General features: G+C 44.2%; 2 protein-coding genes across 4 annotated transcripts in view; one reads left to right on the top strand and one right to left on the bottom strand.

Moving 5' to 3' along the window:
• HSPBAP1 (HSPB1 associated protein 1) overlaps positions 1–2,278 on the bottom strand; it is a 37,153-nt gene extending 34,875 nt beyond the window's left edge. For 2 of the 3 annotated variants that reach the window (XM_066553352.1, XM_066553350.1), the window contains exon 1: positions 2,194–2,278. In XM_066553352.1, coding sequence (XP_066409449.1) covers positions 2,194–2,230 — 37 coding nt within the window. In that variant the 5' untranslated portion in view covers positions 2,231–2,278. The remainder of the gene's footprint in view (positions 1–2,193) is intronic. The other variant, XM_066553353.1, reaches the window with a different exon arrangement.
• A 442-nt stretch (positions 2,279–2,720) lies between these two features.
• SLC49A4 (solute carrier family 49 member 4) overlaps positions 2,721–12,634 on the top strand; it is a 71,497-nt gene continuing 61,583 nt past the window's right edge. Inside the window, exon 1 of the mRNA XM_066553173.1 lies at positions 2,721–3,060. Coding sequence (XP_066409270.1) covers positions 2,721–3,060 — 340 coding nt within the window. The remainder of the gene's footprint in view (positions 3,061–12,634) is intronic.

The following is a 12,634-nucleotide window of genomic DNA, read 5'->3' on the forward strand; positions in this document are numbered from 1 at the left end:
TACCTGCATGGGCATCTGTATCACAGTTTGGATCTAGGTGTCATTCTGTCCATGCAAGACCTGCTATAGACATGAAAGTTATGGGCCAGGAGAGAAAATAACCTTTCTGCTTGCCTGAATATATGTGCATTTCATCTGATAATATTCAAATCTCTTTAGCTACATTATAATGAGGTTAAAGCAAGAAAAATTTCCCCACCTCAAATATTACAAATGTCAGTAATGAGAACAGTAAAAATGTCACCACACGGAGAAAAGAGTGAAATTAGCATATTTAGGGGAGTATTATACCCATGAGTGAAATAATGCAATCAGCTAGCTGCAAGATAAAGCTAATTTGGTTTCCAACAGTTTATCAACAATACACTGCTCCTTTACATTAACAAATTTAACCAATACCATATCCTGCAAACAAGAATAATTCACACAGAATATTACGCTGTGTTAATTAAATAGCTGGAATAGAAAAGGTCAGGCCATGACTGAAAGATGCGCATATGGGTTGTGAAGCTATGAAAAGATGGAGCGATTTCAAATCAAGCAATTAAAATAAATTATTTAAATCACCATTAAGTCAATAATAAATATACTTAAATATTTTTGAGCCTATTTTGACAACCCCTTTAGTTTGTTGCTGTTTCTCAGAAATTTCTCTTTCCTGTTGACCCGTGAGTCAAAATATCTTGCAACCCATCGTAAGATGAAGTGTCTTGGATAAGTTATCAAAGAGTTATCTTGCTTATATTCAAGTTTTCATTTGACCAGGCAGATAATATGAGGCATGAGACAAGTTTTGCAGTTAAAAAGGACACTACAAAACCCCACTTGCCTTATTTCTTGATGGGTTTCCTGCCACTAGAACCATGAAACCTCCACAATTACTACAGTTAATTGAAAAATGTTCAAAGAGAGAAGTGCTTTTTACACATTGTTTACTTCTGCAAATAGCAGCACTTTGTCTTTGGATGAATGCCAGCAAATCACTTAAATTACAGTTGTAACATACCCTTTTTTAATTGAAAGAACATTTTGGCATGGGCTAAACTATGCTGAGGTGGTAATGTATGAAAAAGACTTAGTAAAATGGGGAATTAATCTTATTTGGAGCTCCAAAGCACTACCAGAATATGTATCAGTCATGAGCAAGTCTGAATCTCACCCTATGTTTTTACTGTACTTTTGTCACTCCAGCTGTACACAGCAGCCTCAAATTTGAGTTTGCTGTATGTCCCCCATTATTTAATTGTGTGTGAATTTTATTTTTCATGGGGCATTTCCTGAAGTTTTGTAGACAAAATATAATTTTGAACACAGTTCTGCCGATTTCAGCCAGCATATACTTCCTTGTTGCACTTTCAGTCTAGGAAACTGAGCTGCATGGACTAAAAAAATGCGATGTCTGTTATGTTCTGAGAAGAATTTCATGGGAATGAAATGAAAACTCTGAGGTTTTGGCTGCAAAATTGTGGGATGATGGCCATGTGTAAAATTCAGCTGTGCACTGCCCAACACATCAACAGTTATGACACTGACACTGGACATAAAACCAGTCTGTGGGGATCCCACCGCTCAGCTCTCCTCATTTAATTACATGGGCATTTATCAAGCCAACTTCCAGACTTGGTGACAGAATGTCTAATCAAGCCACACTGAAATACCCAATATTTTAGGGAACATGAAGCACTGTGTAGCATATGAGCCATTAATTTTATGACAAGTACAGATGGCTGATCTACAGATAAATTCTCACATAAACTAATCTAATGAATATATACTTCAATCTATTTAAATGATAATACTAATGAGCATAGTGTTCCTCACATGATGGTATATTGACCCGAATTATTTTAAAATGGACTTCTGCGCATGTTGTATCCGAACCCTGCTATTTTTTCCCTCTCAATTCGGACCATGGTTGAATTGTATCCACCAAAGCAAGACGATTTCCTTCTCCCTTTAAGAGGATCGATATCCGAGGCATACCCTGCTGCAGCACCTCCCTGCGGTGAGGGGCCCGCGGCCGACAGGGACGTGTCGGAGGAGGAGCTGATGGAGGGGCTCGGCGGGTCCGGTCACGGGCCTGGTTACGGCCCCGCTTCAGCCACCGCTTCACCCTCCCCATATCCGCCCTCGGCCCAGGCCTGCAACCACGCCGCGTTGGGGCCCGGGCGGGCCGGGCCGAGGGGCACCTACCCGGCGCGGGGGGACGGCAGCTCTGTGCCCCGGCCATGCTCCGGCGGCTCTGCCTGCGGGGCGGCTCGGGCGGGCCTCGCTCGGCACCGCCTTCAGCGGCGGAAGGGGCAGCGCGGCCCGGGAACCGCGGCGGGGCGGAGCCGGTGGCGGCGTGACGGCCGGAGCTCCCCGGCCCTGCCGGTGACACCCGGGCGACCGCGCCCGCGGGCCGCCGCGCTCCTGCCCCGGGCTCCTCTCTCCCGCTCCCCGCGGGGCGGCGGCCCGGTGCCTTCCCCGTCCCGCACGCCTCCGCTGCCCGCCGGCGCGGCTCCCTCCCCGCGGGCGGCGGGCCCGGCTCTCCTCCGCGGCGCCGGTTCCCTCCTCCCCTCGCCGGCGGAGGAAGGAGGCGGCCGCCGGCCCTCTCCGACCGCGCATGCGGCAGCGCCGGGCCGGGGCAGCGCTGCCGCGCTCGGGGGCTGAAGTGTGGGTGTCCCTTCCCCCGGCCCCGTCCCCTCCTCCCCTGCGGGCCCCCGGCAGCGCCCCCGCAGATGGGCTTGGGCTGGAGCAGCGCGGAGGAGCGGCGGCCCCTCCTGCCGCCGCCGCCGCAGCAGCCGCGGCCGCAGCCGCAGCCGCGGGGGCCGGCGGGGGTCCCGGCGGGGCGGCTGCCGCCGCTGTCGGGCCGCGTGTACGGGCGGCGGTGGCTGGTGCTGCTGCTGTTCTCGCTGCTGGGCTTCGCGCAGGGCCTGGTGTGGAACACCTGGGGCCCTATCCAGAACTCGGCCCGCCTGGCCTTCGGCTTCAGCGGCTGGGACATCGCCCTGCTCGTCTTCTGGGGGCCCATCGGCTTCGCGCCCTGCTTCTTCTTCATGTGGCTCATGGACAAGAAGGGTGAGCGGGGCCGGGGGCGGCGGGGCCGGGGGTTCGGGACTCCCCGACCCGCTCCTGTGGCTTTCCCCGGGCCAGGCGGGGACGCCGTGGCCGTGTCCCCCAGCGCCGCGGTCCCGTGGCCGGTGAAGGGGACGCTGCCGGACCGGGGACACTCGGACCCAGTGGCCTCGGCCTTAAAAAGGGTTGACTAATACCTAAAAGGCATTATGACTGCTGTTTTCAGTACTCTGCCCAAACGAAGACTCATCAAAGTCCATTCACAAGGAAGATACTTAAGCTAAGCGGAATTAGGGCATTTGACGTCGCATGGGAGGTGTGGGTCTGGAGGAGCGTGCTCCAGTCCAGCCTTGCCATCCAGCTGTTTGACCTGGTGGTGATTTCTGGTTACCAGCTGTCAAACAAACACGCGTTGATGTTTCGATCAAGTAATGCCATTGCTCAGGGTGGCCATTGCATCTTGAAATAAATTCTTCATTTTTAATTAAAAGCAGGCTGGACATGAAGTTGGTGGTTTTCTTTTCATTGATCTGAGGAGATACAAAGACAGGGAACACAGAGAAGTTGCGCTTTGGTGTTTCAAAGAGGAGTACAAGGGAGAGTTCCCTAATTTGTGTTCAGGCCGTTGCATCTCAGTAGCAAACTTACAAAAATGGTGTTTGTCTCTGGAGAACTTCTCCAGGGTCTGCATGGTTCCTCTGTGGTCACCCAGGGGACCATTCCAATGAGGTCAAGCATCTGTGTTTGCAGATTTCAGCTTTTGGGCCTAAATCCACTGAAGGGATTTATTTTAATTCCTGTTTAAACAGACGTCTAAACAGGAGATAGTCACCAGTGGACCCTTGTGGCTCCTGATCCTAAGTGCTACTTATTCCATTTATTTAGGAATTGATAGTTCATTTGTGGGAAAGGAAGGGGAAGAGAAAGGGAAAGTGAAAGCAGGAAGGGAGAAAAGTTGTATTTGAGAAGGCCTGCTTCAAAACTGTAATTACGTTTCCTAAAACTGAAGAGGCATTGGGGGAATAAAATTTACTGGGCTGAAAGTACATTCTGGAAATGAGTCCATGGTGGCTGTACATCCAGTTTTCTCTCAAGCAGTTTAGACTTGAGTTGGCAATATCTGTCTCAACTGATACATAACAGTGTTGTTAATGATCTTAAAATTAAAACAAGTTATTTTGGTTTGTACAGTGAAGACTGCTCATGGCATGAAGGAAATCAAGGTAAATGTGAACCTATGCTTAGAGAGCTGAGTCTGTATTTTTATTTCTACATTTTCTATGAAGTGATCCTGAGCAATGCAAAATAATACTGGAAAAGTTTTGAAGAAATTCATGGGAAAAGAAACTTTAATATTTTGTTCTTTTATATTATGATTAGTAGTGTAGTTGTGGGATTTCTTGGTTTCACATATAGGTTGTTTTGATGAGAATATGTATACAGGTGTTCTTCTGATTTCCTTAACTGATTGCTTGGAGGGTTCTTTTGTGTGTTGGTTGGGGTTTTTTTTAATTCTCATGTTCATTGGAGGTGCAGATATGAGCAACCCCTTTACTCTTGGTTTGTTGCTGTCCTTATTGAGAGAATGTTGGTAGGTAACCTGAACAGAGTATCTCAGCTCATTTGGCTGTGTGCATAAGGAGTACATATGGGCACTGGAGCAAGTTCTTTCCAGATCAGCAGATTTTGTGAGGGCCCAGAATGTTTTCTGATATTTGTTTCTTTCTGTTTACTGAGTCTGGGTGATTCCCACAGAGAATGTGGTGCTGTTGACTTTGGAAGTGGTGGTGGAGTCGTGTCACTTGCTTCGTGATGGAGCAGAGAGGACAGCTACTGAGCCCCCAGTCAGCCATGGGGCACACTTCACTGGAGGCATGGTGTGGGGAGGAGTTACCTGCTCTTTGGAGTACATGTGTTCCAGCAGGATCTTGACTATTGCTTTGAAGCTGTAAAGTTGGTTGAATCTGATCTTGCAAGGGTAGTATTTCACTTGCTTGCTGTTACACCAGATTTACTCTGGAGAAGCTATACCATTTACTCTTTGACTTGAATCATTTGTCACTGGAGTTGGCTAGTAAAGGAGCTGTCAGGAAAAAATGTATTTGTGAAGTGTCAACATGTAAAACCTGGCAAGTATCAGAAGTATGACACTGTAGATGAGGCATGTCAGAATCTGAGAGGAGATTGTGCTGTTAGATAGTCCTATACTTCACAGTCAGAGGTAAATCGACCTGATAAGTAGCTGCCTGCTGTCACTTAATCTGGTTTTGTGTTATGATGCCTCAGAAGAAGTTCAGAAGTATTGGTCTTTTTGGTTTTTAGTTGTTCATTCGCAGCACATAGTTCACAGCATAAATCTGTATCCATACCACACTTCTGTTGTGCATTTTGTGCACCTGCTCCTTGTTTCAGTACTGGTTTGGTCACTGGTAAAGGTTTGGTCACTTTTCTTCTTTTTTTGCTTCTTAAGTAATTGGAAGTTGAAAGAACAAATATTCACGAATAGCATACTAATAGTTACAAGAAGCATTTCTTGGATTCTGTGATCCACTTCTATTATAGCTTTTCAGAGAAGTGTGGGACCCTCTGAGAAGAGACAACAGCAGTGTTTATTTTTAGTGAGAGGTGTACTAAATAAGCTCTTTTCTTCAGTTCTGTACAGAAGGGTTCTAGGAGGGAGGAATTACAATTTTTTTGGTTTTTCTAACCTCAAAAGGTTTATTGGCCTTTGTGACCTTTTTCCCTGTGGCCTGCTGAGGGTATCCCCTGTATTCACTCTGAAGGCCTGGTTGCAGCCAGCCCAAGCTAGGCAATTGGGGAATGGCAGGAATACGTGGACTGGGAAAGGTGGATAGATGGTGTCACTTCTGGCTCCCTGAGGAATACTTCTGGCAACTGTATGCGTCCCCAGAGGATGACTCAGAAGGGTTTTGGTGCCAGAAGCAGCATGACAAAAAGTCTTGGTTGACTGAAGACCATGTTCCTATGGATCTGTAGGGATGTCATGTTTTTTATGAAGTTGAGGATGATTTTTCATCAGGAGGGTAGTGATGAAGGCTTCATCACAAGGCTTCACAAAGAAGCCTTTTTACTTGAAGATCTGAGCAGACTCAAGACATTTTTGAAGGGATTTTCCACACTGTTCTAAAGGGTCTTTGAGGCAATGGAGGAAGTCTGGATTTAGCCTGTGTCTCTGTAAACTGTGTAAACTGAAAGCTACTTTGTGGTTTTGCTGAGCTCTTGTCCTCAAAAATGCATTTGTTTTCAGATGCATAGTGAGGTTCACATATCACAGCTGAAAGTTCTCTGGGGAATGAGCTCTGTTCCTGTTCCTGCCTCCCAACTTCCTCTGGCTGAATTGTGCCAGCCCTTGGGCACCCCCAGGGGTTTCCATGTTCCTTGGCTGGGTGCTGTATAAGGACAGTGGTGGCATCTGTCACATTTCTTAGTCCTATTCTGGGATGGGTGCATGATGAAAATCAGCAATTATATGTCACTTTTGAGTATGTGCCATTTTGGGTGGGTTTGAAAACTCTTTTCTATGTGTAGGATTAAAGGTGTTGTCTAGGTTGGTTTCTTAGTGAAGAAAGGTGAAAAGATAGAGGGTGCCATGGAGCTACATGTGTCTTGGTGCATTTTCTTTAGCAATAGGATTAGAGAGTCCTTGTTTAAATTCTAATTATCTTTAGAGATTTAATAAGACTGAAATTAAATGGGAAATTACTTCAGTGTGCTATTGGATGGACTCTTGTTGTTTACATGATTAAAATTAGCTACAATTTGTCACATGATGCTTGAGTGTTTATGTACATTTCGTGCCTTGAGTGTTTCATTTCCTGAGAACTGTAAATACAACCTCACAGGACTGTTAGGATGTTTATATGTCTAACTTGAAATCAAAAGCTGGATCTGGTTCACCAAGAGGGTTTTATTAAGCTGTTAGTTACAAAGTGAGACCTAGAAGCAATATATGTCAGTCTTCATTATGTTCCCATATAAGCAAGAAGAGGCAATGAAGGATGAAATATTTTATGATAGTTTACATTGAACAAATTGAATAGAATGGTGATTTTTTTCATTAATTTTTGGAATGCAGTGAACAGTTTTATATTGAATTTGAAGATGAGACATATTACTTGTAAAAGTGGAATGTAATCTATTTCTTGGTCCTTTTTTATAAAATTATATATGCTTATGTGGGTTGCATATACAATCTCAGTAACTTTATTTTGCTGAAATCGAATTTACGCAGCAATGTTATTCTAGTGATTACATTATAAAGTAGAGAGAAAACTTCAATAATCAGATTCTGTTTTTAATCAAGATTGGCTTATCCATTGACACCATGAAAGTTTTTATCTGTAAGAGTAGTTATTCCTTTCCTGAATACCACACTCTTTATTTTATTGCTGTCTCCTAAATCATGCATCTTGGTTTCCTTCTCTTAAGTTATTTGATGGCTCTTTCTCTTCCACCTGGGAATTTTGAGATTAAATTCCTTAATGCAGTCTGACAAAATTGTCATGAATATTGAGTACAAGTACTAAATCAGACCTTAATAATACAAAAAAATGTTCTTAATGACTGTTCTCCCTATAAAATAAACTACACATGATGTAGAAACAGAACTGTGCATGGCGGCTTTCATGTTTGGAGTTCCTGGATTGTCACTTGGTGCTGCATGCATACACTGGTTTTGCTTTCAGGAGACCTTTGGATACCTCTACCTCACATATAGGGTCACTGGGACATAAGGGAGGTGACTCCAGGTGAATTGTTTTCTCCTGAGATTTTAGTCTAGGAGGTGTTTGTGAAATGCCTTTGGGTTTATTTTGGGAGATGTGAAAGTGGGTACAGAGAGAAAGCAGGTTGTCCTTCTAGAAGTTGGTGAAAGCATTGAATGGCAAGTGAATCCAACAGGTGGGGAAGATTTTTTTAAGTATTCCCATTATGCTTGGCATTTCAGGATCCTTCTCTGTCATTCAGGCTTTTGGACAATGTAAGTATAAATTTGACATGTTACTAATAACTTAGAAGAATTACTGCAAGTGTAGTTGCTGATAGGGTCCATTGTTAATATAGATGGATTATGTGAAGTAATTTCCATGGTGGCACTCAGAAGAAAATGGCAGTTTTTGATGGAAGTATTCATAGTTCTATCATGCCACAGATACTTAACAGAGGGACAAAAGAGTTGACTTGTGAACCTTCAAAGTCTGAGAATTTTCACCTTTGGCAAAGAAATGCATTTTCATTTCCTTTTTGTCATGATCTCAGAAACAGACTTTTCTTATCTCAGATTCTTGACTGCAAGATGAATGCCCAGTATTTCAAAGTGACCAATTTGATAATTCATATGCTAAGTTCAAGCGTGAGCCTCAGCTAAAAACATGTGGGGTAAGACTTGGCCTAAGTCTGTAAGACTTAGTGACATCAAGCCAAAAGGATTTACATGCTTCAACAGTACAAGTTTTTAGGCATTCTGACTTTGGCAGGTTAGTACAGCCTGCAAGAAATACCCATGGGAAAACTTACAGATTCAAAAATGTGAGTAGAATGGTAAGGGAGCAAGTAAGAAAGGCAAGTGTGATGCAGAGATTAGAGAGCAGCCTCATAATAAACAAGTGATTCTACTTAGTATTTATGATGTTAGGATCCAGTAATTATGATTATTAGAGAGATGCCTCTGCCTGAATTAAGGTGCAAATGAGACCATATGTCCAAGTCTGTAGTATGGATTTTATTTAACATAAATGTGAGGTAGAGAGAGAAATAAGAAAAAGAGAGGGAGAAAGGGGGTGACAGATTAAGTAGAAAGATATCACTACCCACAGATCCAGACAACATCCCGTTGGTCCTCTTCTTCTTGTCTTCTCAGTGGTGGGGTCCTGAGGTCACTCCAGACATTCACCATTTATACATCTTAGCAAACAAAGGAATCAGTGCTCATTTGGCTACACAGTTCTTTTATTCTATGGGTTAAATGATTCCCTCTATTCCAATGTTAATTAGTCCCATGTTCATTCTTTCTCTTTTGAGTTGGTGGGCTTCCCAATTAAATAGGTGGGCTATGGCCTCCACCTGCTGGACCCAGTCAGAACTTTCAGCCCAGTTGCTGTGTTGGCTTTCAGTGTAGATTCCTTGTCTTTATTGCCAGTGCTCCCCCAGCTTGTTTTTCTCTTCCTAGTGTGAGATAATTGGAAAATAGTACCACCTTTATCTTATCTCAAGTTCCCATCAGGTGGCTTAATTTACTGTCCAAATTTCCAGGAATTCATGGAGTCATAGTCAAGGGGGAGGGGTAGGATGGGGAGCTTGGTGGTCACAGATGAGCAGTTGCTTCTTTATACAGTTTGCCATAGTGGGCAAAGTCCTTAAAAGCTGTTCAGGCTATTATGACCTTTATGTCTCTTACAAATGGCAAAGGTTTTAACTACAGCCAGAGCAGCAAGAAGCTCTTTGGGATTGAATGAAAGTTAAATGTGAACTTTGGGCTTCAGCTAAGAAATGAGCTGGGGGAGAATGCCCTCACTCAAGAAGTGAAAGGTGCATGTGTTTGGTGAAAATGCAAGTGGTTGATGCACTTGAACCAAATACAAAAGTTTGAAGGAAAATACCTTCTTTACTGCAGTGTGTCTCTCTCATCCTGTGGACAGCTACTGCATACTATTAATGGTCCATACTTCATTATCTTTTAAGTGATACTGATCCACACCTATCAAATCCTGTGAAAGGGATTAATTTTCCTATGCTAACAAATCTTGGAAGAAATGAAATGAAGTGTTGCTTTTCATGTAGAGAGATGAAAGAAGCAATTAGAGAGCTGAATATAGGTAAATCCCACTAGAGCAGGTATTTGATCAGCTTGGTTTTACAAAATTTATTTTGATGAGTGCTGGTGTGCATATTTGTATAGACATACTTTTCCTCTGTATCATCAGAGGAGAAGAAAAAGGAAGACTGAACCAAACTTGGCTTTTGTTGCTAAATTTTATATACTGTGGCTATATGAATGTTCACAGAGTGTTTGTGCAAGTGCTTCCAGAAGTGAGACTCATTAGAGAATTGATTGGCCCACTGTCCTTGGAGTCAGGCATGCTGCAAAAGACCACTTGATACACAGTGATTAGCAACACAGAGTGCTTTAATTACGAGCTGGTGAATTGTATTAACTTGATGCTGCTCTGGTTCATCATAGCAATGCTAGCTTGATTCTTAGTAGTGCTTCCATACCTCCTGCTGGGCCAGGTTGAATTGAAAAGCCTCAGTTGGGGCTGTAGATAGATGTCCTCTACTGGAGCTAGGTCTTTCTGTTGGGTGGGGTTCCACCCCAGCTCTGATTGCTGCCATGTTTCCATACATTCTCTTTATGCTGCTCTCCTATGCAGCTGCTGTGCCCTTTGCACTCTTCACACAGGTCTTTGCAGCTGAGTAGGGGTACTGGGACAGCTATTTAAATACCACGTGGTGAAGCATATCAGGAAGCTGCATGCTTGATTTGGAAGAACTTTCCATGGTGGAAAGTAAAATAATTCTACTTGCATATAGCTCATGTGACAATAGTAATGGCCATGTTATCTGGGGATAACGCTCTTAGGCTTTGGTGCACTGCACATACAAGCACAGTGAGCATGGGGTGACGGCCATAAACTCAAACACAAGGAGTTCCACCTCAACATGAGGAAGAACTTTATGTTGTGGGTGGCAGAGCACTGGAACATGCTGCCCAGGGAGATTGTGGAGCCATGTCTCCTCACTGGAGACACTCAAAATCCATCTGGATGCATTCCTTTGTAACCTGCTCCGGGTCACCCTGAGCCTTGGCAGAGGGCTTGGACTCGAGGATGTCCGGAGGCCCCTTGCAACTCTGGCAATTCTGTGATTCCGTATGCAATTTGATACACCTTGATGCTGGGAAGCTGATGAATAGGGAAATGATTTACCAGTGTAAAATATGATCCCTTGCTTTTCTTATGCAGCTGCTAACACAAGCAGTTAAAGCACTGAAGCATCCCTGAACTGGATCAGGACACAGGTCCAGATAGGAAGATATTTTGTCAACAGCAGCTTTTAGAAGTTGACTACAGGGGTAGTAATACCAGGGCAGCTGTGCACTGATACCTCCCTTGTTGTATGCTCACATGTTTTTACTACTCCTCATAACGTTCTCTTGACCCAAGTTCACTCTAATCTCACTGCTTCTTCTCTACTTCGTACCTCACCTGTCTTGTGGTATGCCCATCTTGCCCTCCTGTTTTCCTCTGTTCTCCCCTCCTCTTGGTTGTTGAGGAGGAGGGGTTGGATGCAAGAAGATCAATGGGCTCAAAGGAGTGAGAAAAGCCTGTGAATGGATGAGAAGAGGGAGAGAAGGGGAGAGTGTGGAGCAAGGTAGTGGGTGAAATATGGGAGGCACAGATGCAGAAATAAGATCTGGAGCCAGAGGGCAAGAAGTGCTGGGAATGGGAAAGGTGGAGGAATGAGTTGAGTAGGAGACACAGGGAAATGGATACTTTGAGGGGCAGTAGGAAATGGGACTGCAGCAAATGGGGACGGGTCAGATGCCTGCACAGCAGTGTAGGTCAGCAGCGCGGCTTCTGTGAATTGTCTTGAGAAGCACTTTTAAAACCAGGAGCTGGGAATCTCTTGGGGCACAATTGACCTTTTTGCCTTTTCTTATCTCCAACAAGATCCTCGTGTTTTGCCTTTTCACAGCCAAACCTCTGCACTCTGCCTGGCACCGTCTGTCGGCCAGAGGCTGAACTGGCCCTTCCTCCGGCCCTGCCTGCCCTGAGGTGTGGTGGGTCACAGCTCCCGCTGTGGCTCCCTGCGGGACTCTGGGCGCTGCTGACGCAGAGGAGGGCGGCTCTTCCTTCTTGCATGGCTTTGGTGGTGACGGCGGTCTGGCCTCGTGATGGAGGCACCACTGGGATGCAGAAGAGTATGTTTGTAGCCCCTCTGGCTGGGATCTCTCCCCTTCTGGAAAGCCTTGTGGAATGGGACAAAAAATGCTAAAATGCTGTTTTGTTTTACACTGCCTTGCTGCATTTTTAAAACATTGACATTTTGCCAGTCTCCTTTTTTCCTGGGAGTTTTTAATAGTGTGGCATCCATGCTGCATAAAGGTAGCTGGTACTTTTTAATGTGAATGACAACAATAATTTCTCTATTATCAAAGTCCCCTGGGCTTTCTCATAGGTTTTTATTATGGAAGTAGTCAAGTACTTAGGAAAGTTGTATTGCATTCATTTTGCTATAGCTGTATGTTTATACTGTATTTATAATCCCAAGCTATTAGTTTAGAATTCTATTTAAGAGAAAAAGAGTAGATCGGCTGTTGTTCTGCAAAAGCTGAATCTATTCCCTTTAAAGAAAACTGAGGCTTTTCTTCAAAGAATTAACATGATATATATTTTTTCTATCAGAAGAAACTAAGTATGAACAAAGAAAGATCATTTTCACTTGGTAATGCTGAACTTACCGCACTTTACTGATTTCTGAATTCTAGTAAAAGCATTACACAACTGCATAAACAAAATAATTTTTATTCATTATTTTCAGCAGATGTTGTTTTTAGCAG

Source organism: Molothrus aeneus, chromosome 7 (assembly GCF_037042795.1).
Source record: "Molothrus aeneus isolate 106 chromosome 7, BPBGC_Maene_1.0, whole genome shotgun sequence".
NCBI classification, from domain to species: Eukaryota; Metazoa; Chordata; class Aves; order Passeriformes; family Icteridae; genus Molothrus; species Molothrus aeneus.